A 22,500-nucleotide genomic window follows, 5' to 3' on the forward strand; every position below is an offset into this window, starting at 1 on the left:
AGCACTTTCTGGAGAACAGAGCGTTCTTTATTAGTCGGGCCGTGTGCCTTCCATGTTGGTATTATAATATGACAAGTTGTTGTGATCTACAGTTACAGCACATCTCTGCTCAGAGACGCTGAGAAGAGCAGGCGTGTCTCTGCCGTCTGGAGGGGGGGGGGGGGGGGGGACCTCTGCAAGTCCATTAAGCATCAGCACTGAGGCTTTATTTGAGCGGGACGAGGCATTTTCTGTGTGCTTAACCTTTAATTTGTCTGAGGGACGGGGACATTCATGCATGCGTGGTTGGAGTCGGCGCGGCGTTCACCACACTGGCTCCTTCTCACACCCAGCACAAATCGTATTACAGCGCATAAACGTGTCGGCGCATCCACGAGCATTCTGCTGTGAAAATGAGGTGTGATGAAGCGCACGATCGCTCGGGGCTGGAGAAAACGGACGCACAACCGACCGACAAAGACAAGTGGTTTCGGTAAATACTGCGAAACTGAAAGCGGCTTTCATATTTCCAGCCGACTTCCTGCCCTCTGTCCTTCCTCCGCCACACCGGAAGTTCTTCCTCTGAAGTTTCCTCCGAGTTCACTGAAGAGGTTTCTGCAGTCTTATTCGCAGCCAGATGATGCGATTGAACATCTGAGAGGGTTCAGCCGCCGTCCAGTTTTATCCTCGGAAGACCAGCTGGGAAGTTTTAAACTGTCCTCTCAGAAAACTTCTGGTTTGATGTTGCGAGAAGGTCAGTGAGGAAGCCGAGGAAGAAGGGAGATAAACAGGGACGAGCCTTCTTATGGAGGGGGATGCAAACTATGGTGGGCAGGCTGGCAACCTGTTCCATCTGTCTGTCCCACACTGCTTTCCTCTCGCTCTTTTCATCCCTGTAAGTTGCCGCTCCCGCGAGGCTGCAACTGACTTTCTCTTCTTTTTTGCTCAGTATAGATTAATTTAACTGTAAGTTGTGGGTGGAACCTTGGAGGTAAATGTCATCCATTAGCTTTGGTGCATGTCAGATGACTTCATTATGCTTCAGTTATTAATTTATTCATGTTGACGATCCTGTTTTTGCACATGAGCAGGTCAGAAGGCTGCAGGATTCATGGGTGTACAAGAACCCAAATTTTTTAAAAGTTAGTGAACGTGATGGTTTATAGTTTCAACTAAAAAACTTTTATCCAATGAGAACCCTCTCTATGCTGCATGTTGCATCTCGAATTGATGGCTGAATGGGAACGTGACAGTCGCCTGTGACAGTCAAAAACTGAGATACTGACAAAAAATTAGAAAGGAAATCATCCTTATCTGTAGAGATAACAGTATAATAAAACAGGAAGTAAGTCAACGTTCTGTTCCTTGATTATGTGCCATTAGCTTGTTTCTTCCTCCCATTTGGCTGCTGTTCCACAGCTTCTGTTTCATTCTTTAAGGTTTGAGAACAAATGATATCAAAATTTCCACCTTGTTCTGCTTCTACATGTTATCAAAGCGCTGCAGCTGACACCGAGGAGGCGCCTGCGAGCCACAGAGCGGGGGTCAGGCTCTATTCAGGGTGTCAACTCAAAACTGTGCCGGCAAAAAAGAAAAAAAAGAAAAAGGCCAAATGACATATCTGAAGGTGATTAATTAAATTCCAAGGACAGCAGGCGGGTCTAAAGACATTTCTCCTTTAAAAGGGGGGCATCTGCTGCAGCTGCCACAGCAATACGAATAAAAGATAGGCGACCTTTATTACAAGCTGCCATTGTGTGCTGCTGAATGAGCCCGTCTCATTTAGAACACGCAGCAGTTGGCTTACAAATGCCATCATTTGTGAAAGCTAATAAATAATGAAGCTCTCGCCGAAAAGTCAATGAAGATAAAGACTGGAACGCTGGTGTACAGTAACTTCTGGGGATTTACTCTCCCCTCCATCAGCCATCTGTTGCTGAGCCTTGAGAGCAACACTCTAATTTAATTAAAACACCGTTATTGCATTTCCTTCTGTTTGGATTGCATAGGTGTTGACATATTGCAATCATGTGAAAATTAATGTACAAATTACCCTCGAAAGAAATTCATCGGAAAGGCTGTTTTACAGCGAGAGATGACAAAACACTGAGATTTAGCGTGTAGGTGTGGTGCGCTGAGAGGACGCACACGAGTGTTCTCAACCCGCTGAGCTGCACAACAACTACTGTCAGTGACCTGTGAGAGTCCGTGCACACATGTGCTCACTTTTGATGTTCCCCTTTATTCCAGGCGCATGCGAGATGACCCTCGCAGGCTGCTGTAGAAAGTCTCCTTATGATGAGACGTATGTGGATAGTAATAGACATGTGTTAGATAGATGCGCAACAGTGCGTGGGGTGTGTGTGTGTGTGTGTGTGTGTGTGTGTGTGTGTGTGTGAAATGTAGCTCAGCATAGAAAGTAGTGAATTCTCTGCCTAAAAATCATCGACCTTAGTTTTCTCCTGGATTAAATATTCAGCAAATGTCAACGCAAATTTGGTTTTCCAGTAATTTTTCAAGAACTTAGATGTTCTTCAGTCCCTCTCCCTCTCTCTCTCTCCCTGTCTCTCTCTCCCTCTCTCTCTCTCCCTGTCTCTCTCTCCCTGTCTCTCTCTCTTTCTCCCTGTCTCTCTCTCCTTGTCTCTCTCTCTTTCTCCCTCTCTCTCTCTCCCTCTCTCTCTCCCCGTCTCTCTCTTTCCCTGTCTCTCTCTCTTTCTCTCTGTCTCTCTCTCCCTGTCTCTCTCTCTTTCTCCCTCTCTCTCTCTCCCTGTCTCTCTCTCGCCCTGTCTCTCTCTCTCTCTCCATCTGTCTGTCTCTCTGTCACGCTCTCCGTGCATCAGTATGCGCACCGAGTTCAGTCACACTTTGATGTGCAGCCGCGTGATTTCACAGTCCAGCCTGGTGGCACAGATCAGATTTACAGGTAAGTAGCAGAAGGACTGATGAGGGGATTCAGGGTTTCATTACGCTCCTCGGTTGCTGCATTAAATAATTGGCCATGTTGTTGCAAAAGTTTTAAAAATGCATCACTTGGTCTGGAGGCCACAGAAGAGATCCGCCTGAGTAGATCTCGTTCTCCGATAGAACCTGACCTTGAGAATCGGCAAAGACGAGGCTTCCATACAAAGTCAGGGCTCTAATCTCTTTAATTAATGGGTACAAGAGCTCGTGTCATTAATTATGAGTGATGTTTAATCTCGTGGATGTCGGGCGATTTCTGCGACTGAGTCGTGGCACATTTCAATCCGTGATTGATTCGGTGGTGCGCAGGGTTGCTCCGGCAGAAGCAATCACTCTTAGTTACAAAGTCAGAGTTGCTGTTGCTGTCAAAAATGGCACGGAGCTTACGAACAAATGAATCCAATATGAGTTCTGCACGCGGAATAAAACATCCGCGTCATATACAAACACCCTTCATAAACACAGTAAATATTGAATAAGAGGGACGTCAAAATGAGGAAAGTTTGCCGCCTTCATCCACACCAGGGTGCGAGAAAAACAACCTCTTCATGATAAACTCGTCAATCATTCCCTGTCATGAATCATCGCAGTATGTGGGTCTCCCCTCACCCCTGTTACAGCCTCGGCAATAAAAAGTGACGGGACTGAGGCTCCTCTCCCACTTGTGTTACCACATCAAGATGTTATCTCCAGCTTAAAAGCTTATCGGGCCGACAGTAATGATATTGAGTGACTGAATTGTGTGTTTTGATGGATATCACTGTGAGTAATCTGATGCCAAATTGTGTTCCAGTTCTCATATTGTTCTGATTTCAGCGTCTGAAAATAACTACACTCCCCATCTCATCCCAAACCATGACTGATCCCCCCCCCCCCACAGCACACCCATAGACACACACTCTCCCCTTGCCTCCCTTGCAGTCATTTGTCATAGCTATCATTCTTTCCCTTAGGTAGAGAAATTGGGTGAAAACCTATTATAGGGAACTGTGATATACAGATACTTTATGATTGTTTGCAGTCTATCTGGCCTTTAGTTCATCTGTTGCACATTGTGGCGCCTGCTGCACCGCGGTCTCAATTATGCTCTCTAATAAGCCCGAGAACCAGGCTTCAACCGGCCTTTATGAGGGGGTTTATAGTTGGAGAAACTCCACCGGGGATGATGGGAAATCAACAGCTTGGACTAAATAAAATCTAAATATTTGATCTGAATACCCGTGTTTCTTCCCGAATCAACACAAGACGCCTGCTGGGAGAGGCGATCGCTTGTTCAAACGCCTAACACAAGCGTTCATAATAATTCAAATGGGAAATCAACAAAGAAATTGATAGCGTAGCCTGCTAGGTTTCACTGCATATCTGATGTCGTACTAGTAGCCAAACATATAGACTTTATTTGACGCTGCGCAGGTAGAGCTGTGTAGCCAGACACATCACAGGAGGCGAGATCAAAGCAAAATATCCACAAAATAAAGTCCAACATCAAGTATGCTAAAAGAGGAGCTGCGGAACTACAGGTAATGGCTCTGTTAATCACATCACCTCCTGCAAAATCACATTATTCATCAATGGCTTCGCCCTCGGATGAATTTTGTGAGCGAAGCCATTGATGAAAAATGCGATTTTACGCTACACGAGCTGTCGTCTAACGGGCAGCCGTGAGAAATAGCTGATCGGTTTTGATGAAACCGGTGATGAGTTATTGCTTCAAGTGGCAGAACGTGCTCTTGTCCTTGCTTACGCCACGTGCAAGGTCGCCCGATAACGTGCTGCGTTGGACATTGTCGCTCTGCAGTGTCGAACAGGAGTGAAGTGCTCAGGCGCATTGATTTTCCTTCGGGGAGTGATTATCGCTCCACCGTACAATTATCATCGCACAAATGCGTCATTTAAAAGTCAATATACATCTTAATAAGGTGCTAAGTGGAATCCTCTTGTCAGGTTGCTATCAGGCAAGGGCAATGGGCCGCCAGAGATCCAGGCAGTGGAACCAGCGTGCGACAGCTGGACTCTTCTGCAGCAATCTCAAACATTTGTTGAAAAAGTGAAAATACTGGTGGAGAGTCTGTATGAGAGAGTGATGCTAAAGAGGCAGCAGGAGGCCGTGCAGTCTCTCCGATAACCTATGAATATGACCTGCATATGTCATCCAGTGACACGCAAAGTCATGCACCTCTCTGACAGCATGAGCTCACAGGAAGTGGGCAGATTAGTTTATTTTGTGCACACACTGGTTTGTAGATTTTTGATGCTGAGTGCCTGCTGATGCATTATGCAGATTCAATAATGCGTTGTGTGTAATCCAGACCTGGACCACCGTGTCATTACAGACCCCCCCACACGGATGCCCTGGTACGGAATGATCTCCGACGGAGAGATGATGTATCTATCTGAACCCTCCGACTCACAACAGTTCAGCAAGCATGTGTAGATGTGTATGATCGGCCTGCGTGGTGTCTCTTGATTTAAATAACTTTCGGGACTTTTACATTTCAGGCCATTATGTGGGGTTTTCAGTCCTTAAAATGACATTTTTTGTCACTCTTAGTGAAATGGGATGGCCAAACGGATCAATTTAGTTTTTCATTTCACCGCCCGACCTTTTTTTTTCAGATGGAGCACTGACCTGTGTCATATGGACATTGTATAGCGATCACGCTCCACCGCACGCTGTCGACTGCAGCGTGAGGCGCCTGCATGCAAATTGGTGCCTCTGACACATGGGTTCCACAGAAAAGAAAAGAAATATCTCACCAATAAAGGTTTGCTGAAGGTACTATTGTGCGTATTATGTGACAGTGACAGCATACTGGAAATTCTGTATGTGTTCCGCTGCACGACGCTATTTTTGTCTTCGCCCTCCTTCTCTGTACAAAATATAGCTCCTATGTAAAATAAAGGAGTATCCAACACAGCTTTCCTTATACCTAAAAGACAACAGAAGTAGGTTACATCCTGCATATAGTTTCCATAATTACTGTGGCTTCTCCATTAACCGCTGAGGTTTTTAACACACTCCCTGAAGCAGTGTTTCGTTTCCTCTCTAGGCATAAATGCGGATAAAAATCAGGTTGAATTGATATTTTGGCTGCAGCCCTTGAAGCGGCGCTACCCTGGACTCCTGCTTGATATTACAGGCAGCCAGCGACACGGAGAGTTATACATGCCAGGGCATTACAGAGCACATCTTAACCCGGTTTGTCACACCGCTCCCTCTGGACTGGGGTAATTTCATGGTCCTGAACTGGTATTGATAGGGCCTCGGTAAATGAGGCACGCAGCAATCGTTAACTTTAATAACCGTAAAGATGTGAGCATTAGAGTCGCGCAGAGTCACAGGAGGAAACCCGTGAGGAGAGGACCAGGTCTGGGGCCTTCAAGAGCTGCAGATCTTATTTAAACTAATGGAATTACCTGTTAATGGTGTCAGGAGTGTAACAAGCAGTGGAGCAATTGCTGCTGTGTACTTTGGAAAGACAAAGGGAGTAGCAGGGATTTTTTGGTTGGTTTTCACCCTGAGACTGAAGCTGGTTACAGAAACAGGCCTGAGAGGGAAAGAAAAAAAAAGTTAACATTGATTTATAGGACGTAAGGATCAGCAGGTCAGCTGATCCTGTCAGTCAGTCTGGGCCCTGGGGTGCCCTCTCTGCCCGCTCCACTGCCCCTTCTCCTTCAGGTTCCTCATAGCTCCAGGCATTACTGTACGCTAGCCGCCATGTCCACTTGTTTGTCTGCATCTATTACTGTGGATAATGCAGCCTCAGGAGGAAAGCCAGATCCAGGCCACAGGAGGGTCAGTATGATTGCCGCCTGAAGTCGCTGGTCGGTCTGGTCTCAGTCACCAGCCAGGCCAACCATGCGGACCGTTGCCAGCACTGCTAATGGGCACTTGATAAACACTCCAGCCCCTGGTGCATTAATGACACCGGGGTCAACGTGTTTTAAAGACCGAATAAACAATGCCCGTGAATAATTCTGTTTGTTATTCTTGGAGACAGTCGGCACTGGGAAATGTCCTTAAGCTTGCACCCATTTCTCTCATCCCTCAGATGTCAGTCGCAGCAAGTGTTGCACGCTCCTCCAAAGCCCCGCAGCTTCAGGCTGCCTTTTTATTATTCATCGGTGAGACTCCAATTTCAGGCTTCAGGGTGGGAACAAGTGGCTGGAGTTCAAGCCTTAGTGGACAGTTTATTTTCCAAAGTACTGCCGAGTACTCCGGGAGAGTCTTTCCACTAGCAGGGCTTCACACGTGCAGGACTGACCACAGCAAACTAATATTTATTTTAACATCCTGATATTACTGCTACCACAACTAAACACTAGCATCTCTTTTTCCTTTCATGCCATCATGCCTGCAGACAAAAAAAAATAAAAATCAATGTTCCTTATCAACTATTCAATCAATTATACAATTGCAGCATTATTTATTGATTTATCATATATTGATATCTAGTAATTATATATTAATTACAATTGTGATTGAAGCAGAATACTCCCATGAATTGAAGATTTAGGTGCAGCTAGCTATTGATCCCCCATCCAGCTTCAACCTCAGCTGCGATACATTTGAAATGTCTTCACAACCACACAATAACCAGCCTAGAAAGTTTTTAGTTTTGCATGTTCAATACTGATGATAATGATGTTTTTATTCTTCAAAAATGATGGTTTTGGAATTGGTTATGGTTAAATTGTAATAATATTTGCAGGAAATGAAATGGAAACATGAAGGAGGAAATTCTACAGATGATTTCTTCTGTTCTGTTTTGTAGATACCGATCTGTGAGGTGGGTGTTGGGCTACAGGGTCACTGGCTTCATCAACACATGGAAGTTATGTGGATATTGTAGAAAATTCTTCCTCTGCCTTGTTATAGAAACACGACTGAGCTTTTCTAAAAAAAGGGGAACATTTGAAATCCTGCCTGTCAATATAAATATTTGCAGCAATAATTCTGTCTTTGCTATTCATAAATGCACCAACATACTTGCAGGAAGTAATAGAAATGAAAATATAGGAGCCTGAGCTTTCATACATTTCATTCCAACCTCTGCAAGTAATGGAATATAGACTTGATTGACCATCTTTCTTTCTTTCTTTCTTTCTTTCTTTAGCGAAAAATGCTCTTTCTTCACAAGGTGAGACGTTGGAATTCTGGACAGGTTGCCTTTAACGGTGGACAAGCTTGTTATTTCTGCCTCTAAGGCCTCCATTAGCAAACCACTCAGTGGTGCTTTGCAGTTGTTTGTAATCACAGAAAGCGTTTCATGCTTAAGTAATGAAAAGCTGTGTTTTTATGAGCATCATTAAACATAAATGCATATTATTTAATCATTTCGTTTTGTCTCTGAATAAATGTAAACCCAATCCGGACAAACAGAATAGAGCTGGTTTTGATTCTGTTTAGATTCTTTTAATTCTGTTCAAAACTGTGCTATAAGACGTGTCTTTTTTCGATTATGCATGATTTCAAATGAGGGAAAGTTGGCAGGAGACGGTGGATAAACAAGTTTGTGGCTGTTTGACCTGACGTCTTGCAGTACAAAGCAGCTTTGTTCACGTGCAAAGTGATATTTGGCTCACCCGAGCGGCTCAGTTTGTCTTCCAAAATGCACAAAGTTTTCAGAAGCTGTTTCATGACAAAGACTCAGGGCTTACATTTACATTTCTTAGCTCAACTCAAGTCTGGTTTTTCATACTATCTATTGATTTTTATTCTTTTTTTTTAACCAACAATGGGAACCAAAAGTCCTCTTGCCACCTGAAATGTAAATTGACATTTAGAAGTTCTATCCCGGCTGGATAGCTGTTACGCAGAATCCCTGGGGTGGGGGGTGGGGTGGGGGGGCAACAATAAGCTCACAGAAATGGAGGAAGTGGAGGAAAGAGGGACTCTGGTAATGCAACAGCTTGTCTGGTGAAACAAAACAGTCAGAACTGGCTGCGTTTCACCAGAACGTGCGCTGATTAAGTCGGTTTGTCTTTGAAAAACCTTGAGATTCCTCTGCAGCTGTGTTCCGTGCCCCCGCCATATGTCATTATTTAATAAGTGTAGCAGAGAGAGAGGCAGAGGAAGTAGGTGGCGGGCGATGATGAGGCAGTGATGATGAGGCAGTGATTACCGCTCTTGATCTCCCTGCATAGACTGTAGCTCTCCGTGTTGAATCGGAGCCAAGGTGTAATGGGAAAATTCGGTTTGTTTTCTTTTGGGGCTAACGAGTCAACTGCCTGCATGTGTTTGTATCAAAAATGGCTCCAGATGTGGCAATATCAGTTTCCTAAGAGCGCCTCCAGAGAGGAGAGAGAAGACTCATGCCTGTGACCCCTAGAGGCTTTATTTTGACAAACCGTGAGTGGTTTGTGCTGTGTTTGATGTTTCATACACACAGGCAGTTTAGTCCTTCTTCTCTTGTTTTCTTGTTGACTCGCCTCTGTGCATCGACCAGGCAAAGAACCCATCTGAGGTAACTTACTTACAGGGTTCAAGCCCAATTTAACAGAACAGACAGACTGACAGTAGCAACGCGGTCCAGTTGATAATCTGATTCACTAAAGCTTTACAATGTCCATCATATAGATTTATGTCTACACACCTTTTAATTAGGTCATTTTTTTCCATTTCAAACCATTTGATCTCATCCAATCTTTTTATTTGGGCTGGGATTATTGTGAGAGAAACCAGAACTTTTAGGGGATAGAAGCTTCATGATTTGGTTCCGAAAATGTCGACAGATGTTTTGTTCTGAATGAAACACCAGCAACAGTTGCCTGTAAAAACAGAAAAATCTGTGCGTGGCCCGTCACTCAACCACAGCCCCTGCTTTCTCCATACGCTTGCATTTTGGAATGTTTTCACCTCCTTGCCATCTGTTGGGCTCAACTGAAGCTGATGTCGACAGCGTTGCCGCCTCGACACCAAAAGTCTCGCCGTATTCTCAGAAAAGCCGATTCCTCGATAGAACCAGTTGCTATTTGTTGAGCTGATCGCAAACTGCTAAACAGTTAGTTACTTTTTCTTAATCCGTACTAAGAGGAAAAAACACGATATATTTAGGCCAGCATGGCAGAGGTGATTTATGCACGAGTCACCGCGATTCCTCCTCCTATAACCCTCGGAACTCCCCTCCTTCCACACCTAGCTCCACTTCTTACATCCTTACCTCATTAACAAGTCCTAATTGGCCACCGGGCTAAGCTGAAAACAATGAGGCATTGATTTCCTCAAACATAATCACCTCATCCAGTCATTTAATGACTGCTGTCACTGTGGGCCACCAGGAGAAAAATGACCAGTCAGTGGCTCCGTCGATGCCCTTCACCTCCACTCACCAAAGGCGAGAGTGCGGCGCTACCCACTCCATCTTAGCAGGTTGGTTTAACCCCCTTAGCCTGCTGACAGGCTCCAAGCACTAGATCCATCACTTCCTCCCTCGTGTCTTAGTTTTAATGATCACATATCACTGTTGTTGTCCTGCACTCGAGCTCTTCAGCCGGAGATGTAGAGTTTGATTAGAACAATAGAAAATGATTCATGCAGGGGGAAATTAAAAAAAAATTCAGCTCTTGAATACTGCAAAACAAGCAGAATGTCAAAGACCGCACAGCGGCGGGGACGAACACCCCCGACCACAAATGATCTTTATGACCGCCGCTGCGTAGTCTTTGACAGTGCGCTCGGACATCTCACACCAGATGGTTCATGGTGATCACAGCTATGTCCACCTGGCTGACGGCTGGCAAGCGTGTGCTCCATGTCTCTCTGTGGGCAGGTGTGTGTGGGAAATGGTGTAAAAATATGCATCATCCACGATATATCAGCAGAAATGTCCTGCAAAGCATCCCTGATCATATCCAGGGATATTCCGATCCAGCCAGGCTTGAAAGCGGGACTGCGGGTCAGGAACCAGTCAGTAAAATATTCAACAAACACTTTTTGGAGTTTTGGGGGCGGGAGTGGGGGGGCTTGGGCACACTCCAGAGAATGTTATCCTTACCTCTGTGGCCAGAGTTTTGCCTGCTTCAGCCCAGCAATACCCACTAACCAGAGCTGGGGGAGGGACATTAATACTAAATGACCGGCTGGACTGCAAATGTTTGCTTTTTAATCCAGAACTGCTGGGGCCTTTGGTTCGTCCATGGCAGACGCTGGCGGCAAAGCAGGGAAAAACTCTGCTGCCAAAGCTGCGCAGAAGCTCCCGGGACCTCCGTTCTCTAATTTGTGACTGGAGCCATTTTCAACATGAGCACAGCCAACCAAGCTGGATGCGCCTCCTCTCTGCGGCAGGACGTTCTCTTTAAAACGGAGTGGAAAGGGGGCTGGAACGAGATGGAGCGTTGCATTTGTCTCCTTTTCTTTCCACAATCTCTCCTTCTCCCTGAATCTCCCCTGTCCAGGGAAGAGATCCAGTTTAATTGTTGGATGCTGCTGTCTGTTGAGGTGGCTGTCAGGGGAAGATAAAGAGTTTTTCCTCGGGCTTTAGTGAGAGGGGGGAGCGGTGATGAAGGGCCTCTCTCCTGCAGCTCTGCTGGCTGCGTTACCCCCACGCTTTATAATTGTGTGAAAGGGGCACTTCCATTGGCTCTCTCATTACTCAATAGCATGGACAGTCCCTTGCAGCCAGACACACCTTGTCCTCTAGCTCTCGCTCTGTCTGTCTTCCTCATTTTGGGATGTCCCTTAGCTCCGGTGCCCCGTCCCCGGAGCCCCGGAGCAATTCAGCCCATTGTTATTTTGACCCAGTCCCGTCACGGGTACATATTGCCTCTTTTCGCAAAATGTGTTTGACTTTCTCTTTGGTCGGACCGGGACTTACTGTCCACAGTTTGCTTTCTGAGGTAATGCTGCCTGTGTTTGGTGTGGATAGAAAGCTAATAAAGAAGATAAGAAAACAAAAGCTGATGCATTTATAAGGGACAACCACCTGATGTGATCTTCATCCCCTGATTAATTTGGGGCGAGAACAGCCGTCACTGAGCAAGAGACAATTAGCTAAGATAATTATGTGTTATTTGTTACACAGACCTGCAGTGAAAGTACGCGGCGGTGGAACTGAGGCCGCTGCCTGTTGTGACTGAACCATCCTGCAGTTTAATTGCCATTTATTTTTGCCCGTGTAGATGTTGTCAGCGAATGAAACCACTTGTATTAACAGTAACTCTGACCCATTTTATGCTCACCGCTTCCATCTCTATGTCTGTCTCCAGAGGGGGGGACCTGTGAGGTGATTGCCGCCCATCGATGCTGCAACAAGAACCGCATCGAGGAGCGCTCGCAGACGGTCAAGTGCTCCTGCCTACCTGGGAAAGTGGCCGGGACGACGCGCAATAAACCCTCCTGCGTGGACGGTGAGGATGTTTCTGTGCATTTGGTACTGCAAACTCTTTAAATGGCATGACGCCCTTGAGTTTTTATTTCAACATCCATTAATAGGTCATCACAGACAGGTTGTTGTCAACCACAAGATTTGAGGAGCATACAACAACCCTCCACCAAAGCTACAATAAATAACAACAGCATAATAGCTGGAGCACCCGGCACCTTGACTTTAATGAGACTTATCTGGCTGGTTCATGTGTTCAGGCACAAAACACGGCCCAGCTCTAAAAGCAAACTGTCTTCAGTGAAAGCTGCTGCAGCAGGCAGAAAGCAATTTGTTTTCCTCGACTCCTTGTAAATTGTCACGGCTGTTCGTTGGTGCCGAGGCACAGAAAACCTTGAATGACCCGTGCAGAAACCATGTAGTAAGTAAATGTAGCAAGACTGGTAATTAATTTTAGCCATATTTGGATCAACTAATACAGCCCAGCACGTGCATTAAATAAAAAGAAAAAAAACGTTTTACCTTGAAGAGACTCTCCCCTTAGTTCTGTGCATATGTGCATGTTTTATTTTTGAGGTGATTGTAGACTGAACCGTTTAGCCTAGGACAAGCTAGGCTAAAAAGCTGAGTTAACTTCCAGTTAATGCTATTCTCATTTATCTAGATGAAAGTGTATGAATAATACTAACCATAAAAACAGAAGCAGTAACTACACTGCATCATGGAGGCGGGCAATGATCCAGTTAGGCTGTTCCACACAGAAGCAGAGGGCATGTTGCAGATCACACTGCCTGAAGCATCTCAGGCTGATGGAAATGAATAACTAATAAACACAAGTCAGAGAAGCTATAGGCTACTGCACCTGAATTATCTCAACCGAGAAAAACAATCAGGCAGAAGCTTCCCGTGGAGCGAAACCGCCGACAGGAAGTCACAAGTTTGCTGAGACAGAACTACGATGCCCCCTTCACTCCGCCGAGCTTATTTATCGCCCCACAATGGTGGCCCTTTCTCCTCCACCTTCAGGAGGGATCAGAGCCGGCTCTCTGTCTGCCCCAAAGAAAGAAGTGACAACAGTGTATGTCTTCATTAAGAGAGAGATGCTCTGCAAAGGGCCGGAAAAGCTCGCCCATTAGACAGGGTCGGGTAGACTCAGCCAACACTCACGCAGATCGTGAATTAGATATGAGCCAAACACAACTTAAAAGGCCTCTCCCTTGGTTTTAAATTATAACACATCTACAGAACGGCTGAATATCCAGTCCTTGAGACATTTTGTCCAAGAGACGGCGGCATGTTGTGCGGTCGGAGGCTTCACCTGAATGCAGCTGCCGACCTTGAGCTGCGGCTGTTTAGCTCAATGTGCTAGCCGTGTACAATCACACGCAGTTAGACATCTTTGCTGCAGCCGCCAGCATTTAAAGTCTGGATTTTTTGTAACCCTCTAAATTTACTCCAGAGACATTGATTCCCCACCACAGATTTACAAAACTGCTAATCAGTAACTAGAGTTGAAGCACGTCATGCATCAGGGCGCCAGGCTGAGTCCTTGATTTCAGTGCAGTGACTCGCAGGAATGTTATAGATGGTGATGAAAATGGAGTCAGGCAGCTTTTGAGCTTTACGAGGTAACTGTGTTTCTTTCTTATTTGATCTTCTCAATTTTCACCAGCTCGAAACTGCAGTTTGACAATGAAAACTTTGCAGGATAGAGTCTGGAGGTGGGACAAAGATGGAAGGAATTAGTAGAGTTTATCTTTCATTTATGGCTGTTTTCGACAATGTTAATTGAAATAAACCTTCCCTGGACAGTGGAACACTCAGGAATAGTTAAGATCACCAGGGAACACCAAACCTTAGAGCGTTTTCAGAGCCCGGCGGGTTGCTGTTGCATTACGTGAGAGATTATGGATTTGTGGAGCCAGTGGTCTGTCCCCTCAGCAGTCCCTGGCCCAGATGGAGCTCTCTCCCCAGGTCCCGCGTTATTAATGTTGCGTCCAGATGAGGGACGATGCTCCGGCTCCACTCATCTCCCCGCCCCCTGGGGGCCACCTGCTGTCATTGGACCATAAACAGGTTATGTTCCAACACCAAAAATAAAAAATAACATAAAAAGTGTGCACGACAGGCAAATCTGGGGAGTGCTACGAGAGGTCACCCAGTGTGGGAATAAACTCTTGGAGATGCTGAATGTGGGTGCCATGAAATGTGATAGAGCGTTAGATTGTTTCACATTTTGGTACTTAAAAATCTGTCCATATTTCTGCTTTATTATCACTGTTATTATTTGGTTATTACCGAAGGGAACTTCAGCATCGCCGAGCTCAGCGGGCGGCCGACTGTCGGATAGATCGCCGAATTGATTATCAGATTTGATGAGGAGACGCATGTCCCAGTTATGTCAGAGCGAGAACCACTCGAGCGAGAACCACTCGATGACAAGCACACATTTCTACAAGTCAAACGCCCTGAAATGAAGCGTTCATCGCCACACTGATGTGGTCGTGCAGAACACATGAAATCAAACGTGTGTCTCGACTCATGTCGCTCCCGCGTTTCCCACGGCGTTCTCATGCAGTGGTCAAATACTCCACCAAAAGATGCTGGAATGAAGCTCCCTGCCTGGTCGCGGGCGCTCAGGCGTCGTGATTTTTCCCCAATAGCTGACGGGTCACACAGGTGCAAACAGGAAATCAAAAGCACGCGCTCGGTCTCTCAATGGCAGGATTGACTTCTCAAGGACGGCAACAGCTGCCGGGCGGCGTGATGTTTGCAACTAAAAGGAAGTATTGTCGCATATGAATATTTTGCAGAGAAAAACTATTTCAGATGGCAGCGTGATGACCCAAGTGGAGTTTTACATTCGACTCTTTGCCCCCCCACCAAGCTCTCATGGCTCTGATTTTGTTCCGTAGCCCTCTGCGGCTGGATGAAGTGGCCACGATGCAAACCTGCTGCAGATCTCGCCTGAGGGGATGACAGAGGGAGCACATTATACTGTACAATAGGAAACAACAACAAAAAACTGTCCTCTTACTGACAAACACACACAAAGAAGATTTATGTGGAGAATAACAAACACTGGAATCCTCCTGGGTTGAGAAAACAAGATGTTTTTGTCCCTCTTCTCACCATCCCTCTCTCTGAGTGAGTGAGTGAGTGAGTGAGTGAGTGAGTGAGTGAGTGAGTGAGTGAGTGAGTGAGTGAGTGAGTGAGTGAGTGGGCTGCTGTGACCTGTTCTGTTACTTCCTCCAACTTCTCATCCACTATCTCTGTGTTTATTGTCCAATTTCGTGATATTCCTGGGCGGTTTTGTTGGGAGAATCGGGGATTCGGAGCATCTGCTGAGGCGCAAAGCTGCAGCTTTTGAACAGCTGACGTCCCGGAACGCCGCGGAGCTGCAGCTGACGGTCAGCTGCTCGGTGGAGGAGCGGGGATCGGCGGTGGGGAGCACGCCGCTGAGGATGGCGTGAAATTGGTTTCTCAGACAAACATTGTTTCGTGACCTCCCTGGACAGTCTGGAGAAGGGGAACCATATCTCCGTAATCACGAGAACATACTCTCAGCACGGATGCTCATCCGTCCATTCATTCACAATCACTGTGCCTGGAGCCTGGCTGGGAATCGAGCCCTCAACCTTCTGGTTCCGAGTCCTCGCCATTAAAAGCTGTTGTTCCCTGTTTCATTTCACAGCACTAACGAGTTCAACAGTATGAGCACGTGGAAATATGTAATAAAGAAACATCAGAAAACGTTTAGCCAAACAGGAAATGCTGAGGTGCGGATGTGGCGGTTAAGTGTGAGAGGAACTAACATTGTAACAGGAGGAGGAGGAAGACGCTGGCAAAGAAGAGGTTGTCTTAAAAAGTCGAGTAAACAGGAAGGATGTGCTTTTTAACTGTGGTTTTGACACAAACACAGCAAAAATACTGGAAAAGTTGTTTACTGAACTCGCCTGGACCCCTCTAGGACTGAAATGAAAGGCAAAATATCTTTTGTGCCCTGATTCAAGTTAGTAGAAGTGGCAGCACCAGCTTTCACTGTCGCCTGTATTTTGCCCTAACTCCATTTCTTTACTGCAACATATTAAAATCATTACTCTTAATGGTAACAGAGGCAGGCGGTGCCCGAGCCACTCGCTCCATTTTGATTTCAAAAGCTAACGTTTGTCTGGGAAACACAGGGAACCAATGACCATCTGGAGGAGAGAACCGCAGCGAGTCACAAAGCGCCGTCACTGTTGGTGGGTACGTTTTCAACCTGATTCCCATATCATCCTTTGGCACCAGACCAGAACGTGAAGCTGAAGAGAAACATTTCCTTCAGACCAAGACGGTCTGCAGTTTTTGCCCTCTCAAAAACCAGATACTTGAATGAAAGTGGTAAGGGAGAAACACAATGACTCTCGGTAATTCTCTCAGTAAGTGGACTCCATTGTAAATTTTAAAGTGTATTTTCTCCTGAATATCTAATCAATCCCCTGCTTCTTCTCAGATCCTCCGGGCACCAAAATTAGATACAACAATAAGTCTCATCAGCCGACCTTGGTGCAGAGGCCTTGAGTTTGAGCTCCAGCGTAATTACACACTTGTTCTGGTTGATCCACGGCTGTGAACCCTTTTAAACTTTTTGCACGTGCATATATCACACCGCATTAAGATATAGCTCTTTTCCCTCAGACAGTGGCTCATATTCTTCCTTTGATTGGTTAGTGATTAATTGGCCCGACTATTAAAATGTCAGCAGGTGAAAAGAATGAGTCAGCCAACGGGATGAAGAAAATGGTGCCAGTAAATCTATTTTGTATCCCAGCTCTTCCAAATCACATAAAAATTCAAAGCCTGATCGCTTTCTGCTCCAGTTGCTGAATGAACGACGCCTGATTAACGCCACCCACCAAAAAAAACGCAACGCTAATTTGGGTTACGTCACTGGAAAGTTGTCATTTTCGCTGTGAATAATCTAAGGGGAATTAGTGTCACGAATTCCACAATTTAAAGAAATCAACCATTCATTGAGCCCACAAATGGGCATTCACGCATCAGCACAGCCCGGAATCAATTATCTTCCTGTCCTGTCAGACTGCCTGACAGGGACCGGTCCGCAAGTTCGATCCATCACACCTGCGGCTAACCAACATGCTGACAGCCGCCGCCGCAGAGGCGTTATCGCCTCACGCTTTTCACTCCCAGTCACTTCCAGTCCCGCTCTTGCCTATTTCTCCGTCAAATCTAAACACTCTTGTGCACTACAAACTTACCATCCTGAAAAAAACATTCTTTGAGTTCTTTTTTGTCGATTTGCCCGGGCACATCTGTCGGCTCTTCAGCTACCGGCGTCATGCTAATGTGAGGATTATGTTAATTAGCGACGGCGCTTGAAAGGTTTCATCTTGTAAACAGACACTGGATAATTAATCTCAGCCTCACAGTGGTAGTTGGGACAGAAATCAGGTGCCATCTACCCCCGTCTCCCCTTTACTGCCCTGCTCGTGAGCATGCAGAGGGCAGGACTGGAGTCTGCTGATGTCAGAACAAAGGTCGTGCCCTCTGTGCTGACAGCGGCGCTGGGAGTAGTTAAGTAAAACGTCTGTTGGAGCTCAGTGGTCACCGGAGGATGATGCATGGATCCCTGCCCAGAAATGGCTCTTCTCCAGCGGTCAAGGTCATAGACAGCCGTCCTGCCCCCCAATCGCCACACGGGCTTAACTGTCCGTTTTTAATCAGGCCTCCCTATTGACCCGCTACCACGTGTGATTTAAGGGAATGATCGAAGTCGCACATGAATATTTAAATGGTGTATTTCATCGTCAACGCTCATTAAACTTTTACTCACCTTGTAAAAGACAAGGTGCTATCGAAGTACTAATTAGGGCTGCGCTTTAAAGGCTTGTAGATCAGCCTCGTCATAACTCAAGTTTGGCCAACCTCTGAAATCTGCAGTGTTGGGTGAACTTTGGAAAATAAATGACCTTCTCCAATAAGCATCTGATGGGAACGTTGTGTTTTCATATTTTGGATGCCTCTGTGTACCAGCTCAGGCTTCCTTGGGCATCCTCGTGCTGTAAAATGGATGAGTACACGTTTGCCCTTTCAGGGCAGGTTAAGACACAGAAGAATGACTGAGTAGAAAAATTCAAATTTTAGCATTAAAACAGGAATCTTAAGGACAGGGGAGTGTTTCCATGCCAACCAGCTAGCAAAATACAGCAAACAGTCTACCGCAGCAAGCTCGGGATTGGAGACACAATGATGCTTTGTTATCCCGCTTTGAATTTTTGTGAAACCGTAACCTTAAAAACTGAATGTTGATGGTAATTTACACTCCTATTGTCCATGTTACTCTGTAACGGTGAGCACTGGTCAAGTGGAGCATTTAAAGGAGCCTACAGGAGGTCACAAAAAACTCCCAATGGTGAGGCAACATATAGCGCTCATCTTCTCCGCTTCGGCTGCATGAATTTTCTATGGTCCGTGACACTCACCTGTCAGGAGGTGAGTGTCGTCCTGTGAAGTACGCGGCAAATATCATACAACTTTCATGCAAAGAGGCTCTCGGATTTATCAGCCTTCACGAGGCAGCATTTTAATCTGCTTCCTCTCTCTCCCTCCATTATTCCCTCTCTCGTTCTTTCTCTCTCCATCATTCTCTCTCTCTCTCAGTTGGAAGATATTGATGCTTTGTGGGCTTTCCTTCACTGTTGTGAATTGCAGGAACAGATCTGCTCTCTCTTTTTTTTTATCCTGAATTTAAATTATCTTCAGCTGGTGGTGTAATGAAAAGAAAAAGAAAAAAAACTGTCACTCTCTATTTCACACACACACACACACACGCCACTTAAAGGGAGTGTGTCTCTTGTCATAACTCATCTGAACCACTTGAACACTTTCCCCCAACATCTTGTCATAATTTTCCAGTTAACGAGGACTTCCTGCACAGCTGCATTGCACCCAGCGCCACAGCGGGTGTCCGCATCCGACGATCTGAACTACATATTTAGCTCGTGGGCCAGGGGGGTGGGGGGCTGGAGAGAGTGCCGTGGTCGACAGAGCAAACATGTGGTAATTAGAGAGGATAAAATAAACAGCCATGGGGGACGCCGAAGGGCAGGTTCACAGCCTGTTAGCGGATGCTCTCACCCAGGCCCCACAGACGCAACCAAGGAAGGAAGTGCATCTGCTGGACAGTCGGCTGAGTCGCGGCGGGGAGCTGCCCGTGACCGGTCTATTTTTTTCTGGCATACACTCACACACGCTCTGTGCTACAAGGCGCTGCACTTTAAACATCCTCCATCAGCCAGAAACCGGCTGGTGCTCAAAATCACAATTGATTGGTGGTTGGTCTGTAACCTTGGCAACGCAGGCAGAAGAATTGCTTTACTGAAAGCTCTGGAAAAACTTGGAAAAATGAAACGATGGTGGTTGACCTCACCGGCCGAAGCTTTGACTGCAAGTCAAATGGACGAATGGTGTTTCAAGATGCATTTCCACAAAAAAATCAAATCATAAACATCTTTGGGAGGGAACAGAGGAACGCAGATACCATGACAGATGTTTTCTGGTCATGTAGCAGCGAAAGCATATTTTCCGATTTCTCTGTTTGCACTCGCGCGACACACCCAGAGAGGAAACGGGAAGCAGGAGGAGGGGGATCGTGATGAGAACATATTTGTTTTTGTCAGATAGCTGCGGGAAGAATACAGTCGATGTTAATGAGAGGCAATTAGTTTTGATTAAAAATTTGATTGCTCCCTAACACGCAATGCAGCAATATCAAAACAAAACAATGATTAATTTCTGCGGGTATGGCATCGTTGCGCGGAAAAGCTGCGATGCTACAGCTGCTCTGAGGCCAGAGAGCAGGCTCGGGGCTCGGCTGGATGGAACTCTTGAGGTGTGTGGGTGCCTTTTGTATACAGTGTGCACGTGACTCAAATATGGACACAGAAAAAAGCATTTGTGTGGGAGGTTTTTGCACATGTGGTACAAGTGTTACCTTCCAGCTCTTCTGCATTATAAAGGTAGATACTCCTCACGTATGTTGTCGTTATTCATCTGACTCCTCCTCCAGCAACCGTCCACGCCTTCGTGCGTACTGGAACTGTGTAACGTGCACGCTGGGTGATGCACTAACCCGCCTCTATCTGCTTGTCTCCCCGCAGCGTCCATTGTAATTGGAAAATGGTGGTGTGAGATGGAACCTTGCCTGGAGGGAGAAGAATGTAAGACTTTGCCTGACAACTCTGGCTGGATGTGCTCCTCTGGGAACAAAATCAAGACCACAAGAGTGAGACCTCATGCACACGTTCACACACAATTAAGTGTTGTCCTGCGCGTGCAGACCGGCACACGCACGTGTAGGTTACATGCATATGGCATTACCGTGATCACATGCACCCATTTTCCAACAGCACACACCTAAATGTCAGACAGGTTGCGTTAAAAGGTTCAAATCCATATTTGACGCAAGCGGGAACAACAAAGACGCTGCTTTTGCTTAAAGTTTATCTGATCGAACGTTCGTTTGTGTCAAACCTGTGGATGAAAGAGACCCAATAACTCTTCTGAGCTTCGCCCAGCACGTCTGAGCCTCCTGCGCACAGCGGCGTAGTAAAGAAGTGCGTAAAGCAGGCAGTAAACAAACGGGTGAGCTCTGCCTCGGGCCGCTCTCCTCCCAGAGTTACTGTTAACAGCCTTTCCGCTCCGCAAACCGGCTCTTCGCAGCATGCAAAAACCAGGAGTTAATCCCTCAAAGACAGCCTGGCCAGTACGGTGGCGGGTTGATCACCTGATTTGTATTCACTTAAGTGGCTCCTATCCACCCCCTCCACCCCCCCACACACCCTGCCTTTGATCAGCAAATGCGCGTCTCCTTTCTTCACCTGGCGACAACGACATTGAATAGAAGCAGAGACTAATGTGACAGAACGAGAGGGAGCAGCCAGTGAAGGTTAGACCACACGGGGCTCCTCAAGGTCGGGCTGCAGATTTGTTTGCGGACAGGCAGGCATAAAGCTTTCGCTGAGGGCCCCACGCAGCCGCCTCAGGGCCAAAATGCTCAGAAAGGAGTTGATGGAGCGGGGCCTCCGCCATCCTGTCCAGGTAAGGCGTAGTGCATGGTTCAGGCTAAAGAATGCATCTCTAATTTTCAGTTCAGTCCTTTGCACAATTCGAATTTGTCCTTGTGGAAATGCCGCCCTCAGAGGGCTAAACAGTGAAGGGTGGAGCTGCTATTGAAGCCGACCTGAACTCCACTTCCAGTCCCATTATCTTCACATTCTGGATTAATGTCACCTGACATGACTTTTCATGCTGAGAGCAGCTGATATTTATATGTTTTTAGATCATTAGTGTGATAATAACACATCAGAGTCAAGCTTGCCTGCTGTTTTGACCTCCAGGGCTCAGTGGGTGTCACATGACCACATCAATTGTCACATGATTCACCAATTTGGCTACTTCCACAGATGGATCATTATTAGTCTTCCTGTGAGGAAAACCTGCTTTGGTTAAACATTAATATTCGAAAAAAGGGCAAGAAAATAAAGCCTGAAGCTGCTTTTATTTACCCAAATACACACATGTATTTTTTCTTAACCCTCTCTTTGCAGAACACCCAGCCATACTCCCCTTTTTAGCTTCCGGAAGCAAAATGCAGAGGATGCGTCAACAGAAATTGAGCTGCATTCTTGCTTCTGTAAAGGTTAGTCTTCTCTCTCAAGCTGTTGTTGCTCTGATTTTGTTTTCCCCGTATCTATCGCATTACTGTAAAGCACTTGAGTGCCGGGAAGTAGAAGTGGGACCAGCTCATGTGCAATGACATCTCATTAAGCCAAATACCCAGTGCAAAATAATCAAGTGTGTGTTTACATGCTGTGCATGATTAGGCAGGCGTGACACAAATAGCGAGCGCGCCGCCACCCACTTTAAATATTTAGCACCCGGCACAAGCAAAGCACACATAAATGAAAGCAGAGCTGCTGCATTTTTGTATAACTGTTAGATGTTGTTTTCCCATTCTGTTTTTTTTTTGCTTCCCCTCCTGACCAGCGTGAAACGTCTTTCAAATGTGTTTCCCCTAACAAGAAGCAGGCGCGTATTTATTTCCCCGCCACTAATTAGAGCAGCTCAGATGCATCTAAAAGTATCAGAGAAACTTTCTAACAACTCTAAAGGATCCCGCGTGCATAATGTTTCCCGTAAAACTCTCACGTTATGCAATTTTATGCTAAAATTA

At 46.1% G+C, this 22,500-nt stretch overlaps 1 protein-coding gene across 3 annotated transcripts in view; it reads left to right on the forward strand.

Moving 5' to 3' along the window:
• Window positions 1–22,500, forward strand: part of tafa1 (TAFA chemokine like family member 1) — a 75,804-nt gene that overhangs the window by 47,715 nt on the left and 5,589 nt on the right. For 2 of the 3 annotated variants that reach the window (XM_003973459.3, XM_011614078.2), the window contains exons 3-5: window positions 12,148–12,288; window positions 20,426–20,550; window positions 21,875–21,966. In XM_003973459.3, coding sequence (XP_003973508.1) covers window positions 12,148–12,288; window positions 20,426–20,550; window positions 21,875–21,901 — 293 coding nt within the window. In that variant the 3' untranslated portion in view covers window positions 21,902–21,966. The remainder of the gene's footprint in view (window positions 1–12,147; window positions 12,289–20,425; window positions 20,551–21,874; window positions 21,967–22,500) is intronic. The other variant, XM_029827163.1, reaches the window with a different exon arrangement.

Source organism: Takifugu rubripes, chromosome 19 (genome assembly GCF_901000725.2).
Source record: "Takifugu rubripes chromosome 19, fTakRub1.2, whole genome shotgun sequence".
Taxonomy (NCBI): Eukaryota; Metazoa; Chordata; class Actinopteri; order Tetraodontiformes; family Tetraodontidae; genus Takifugu; species Takifugu rubripes.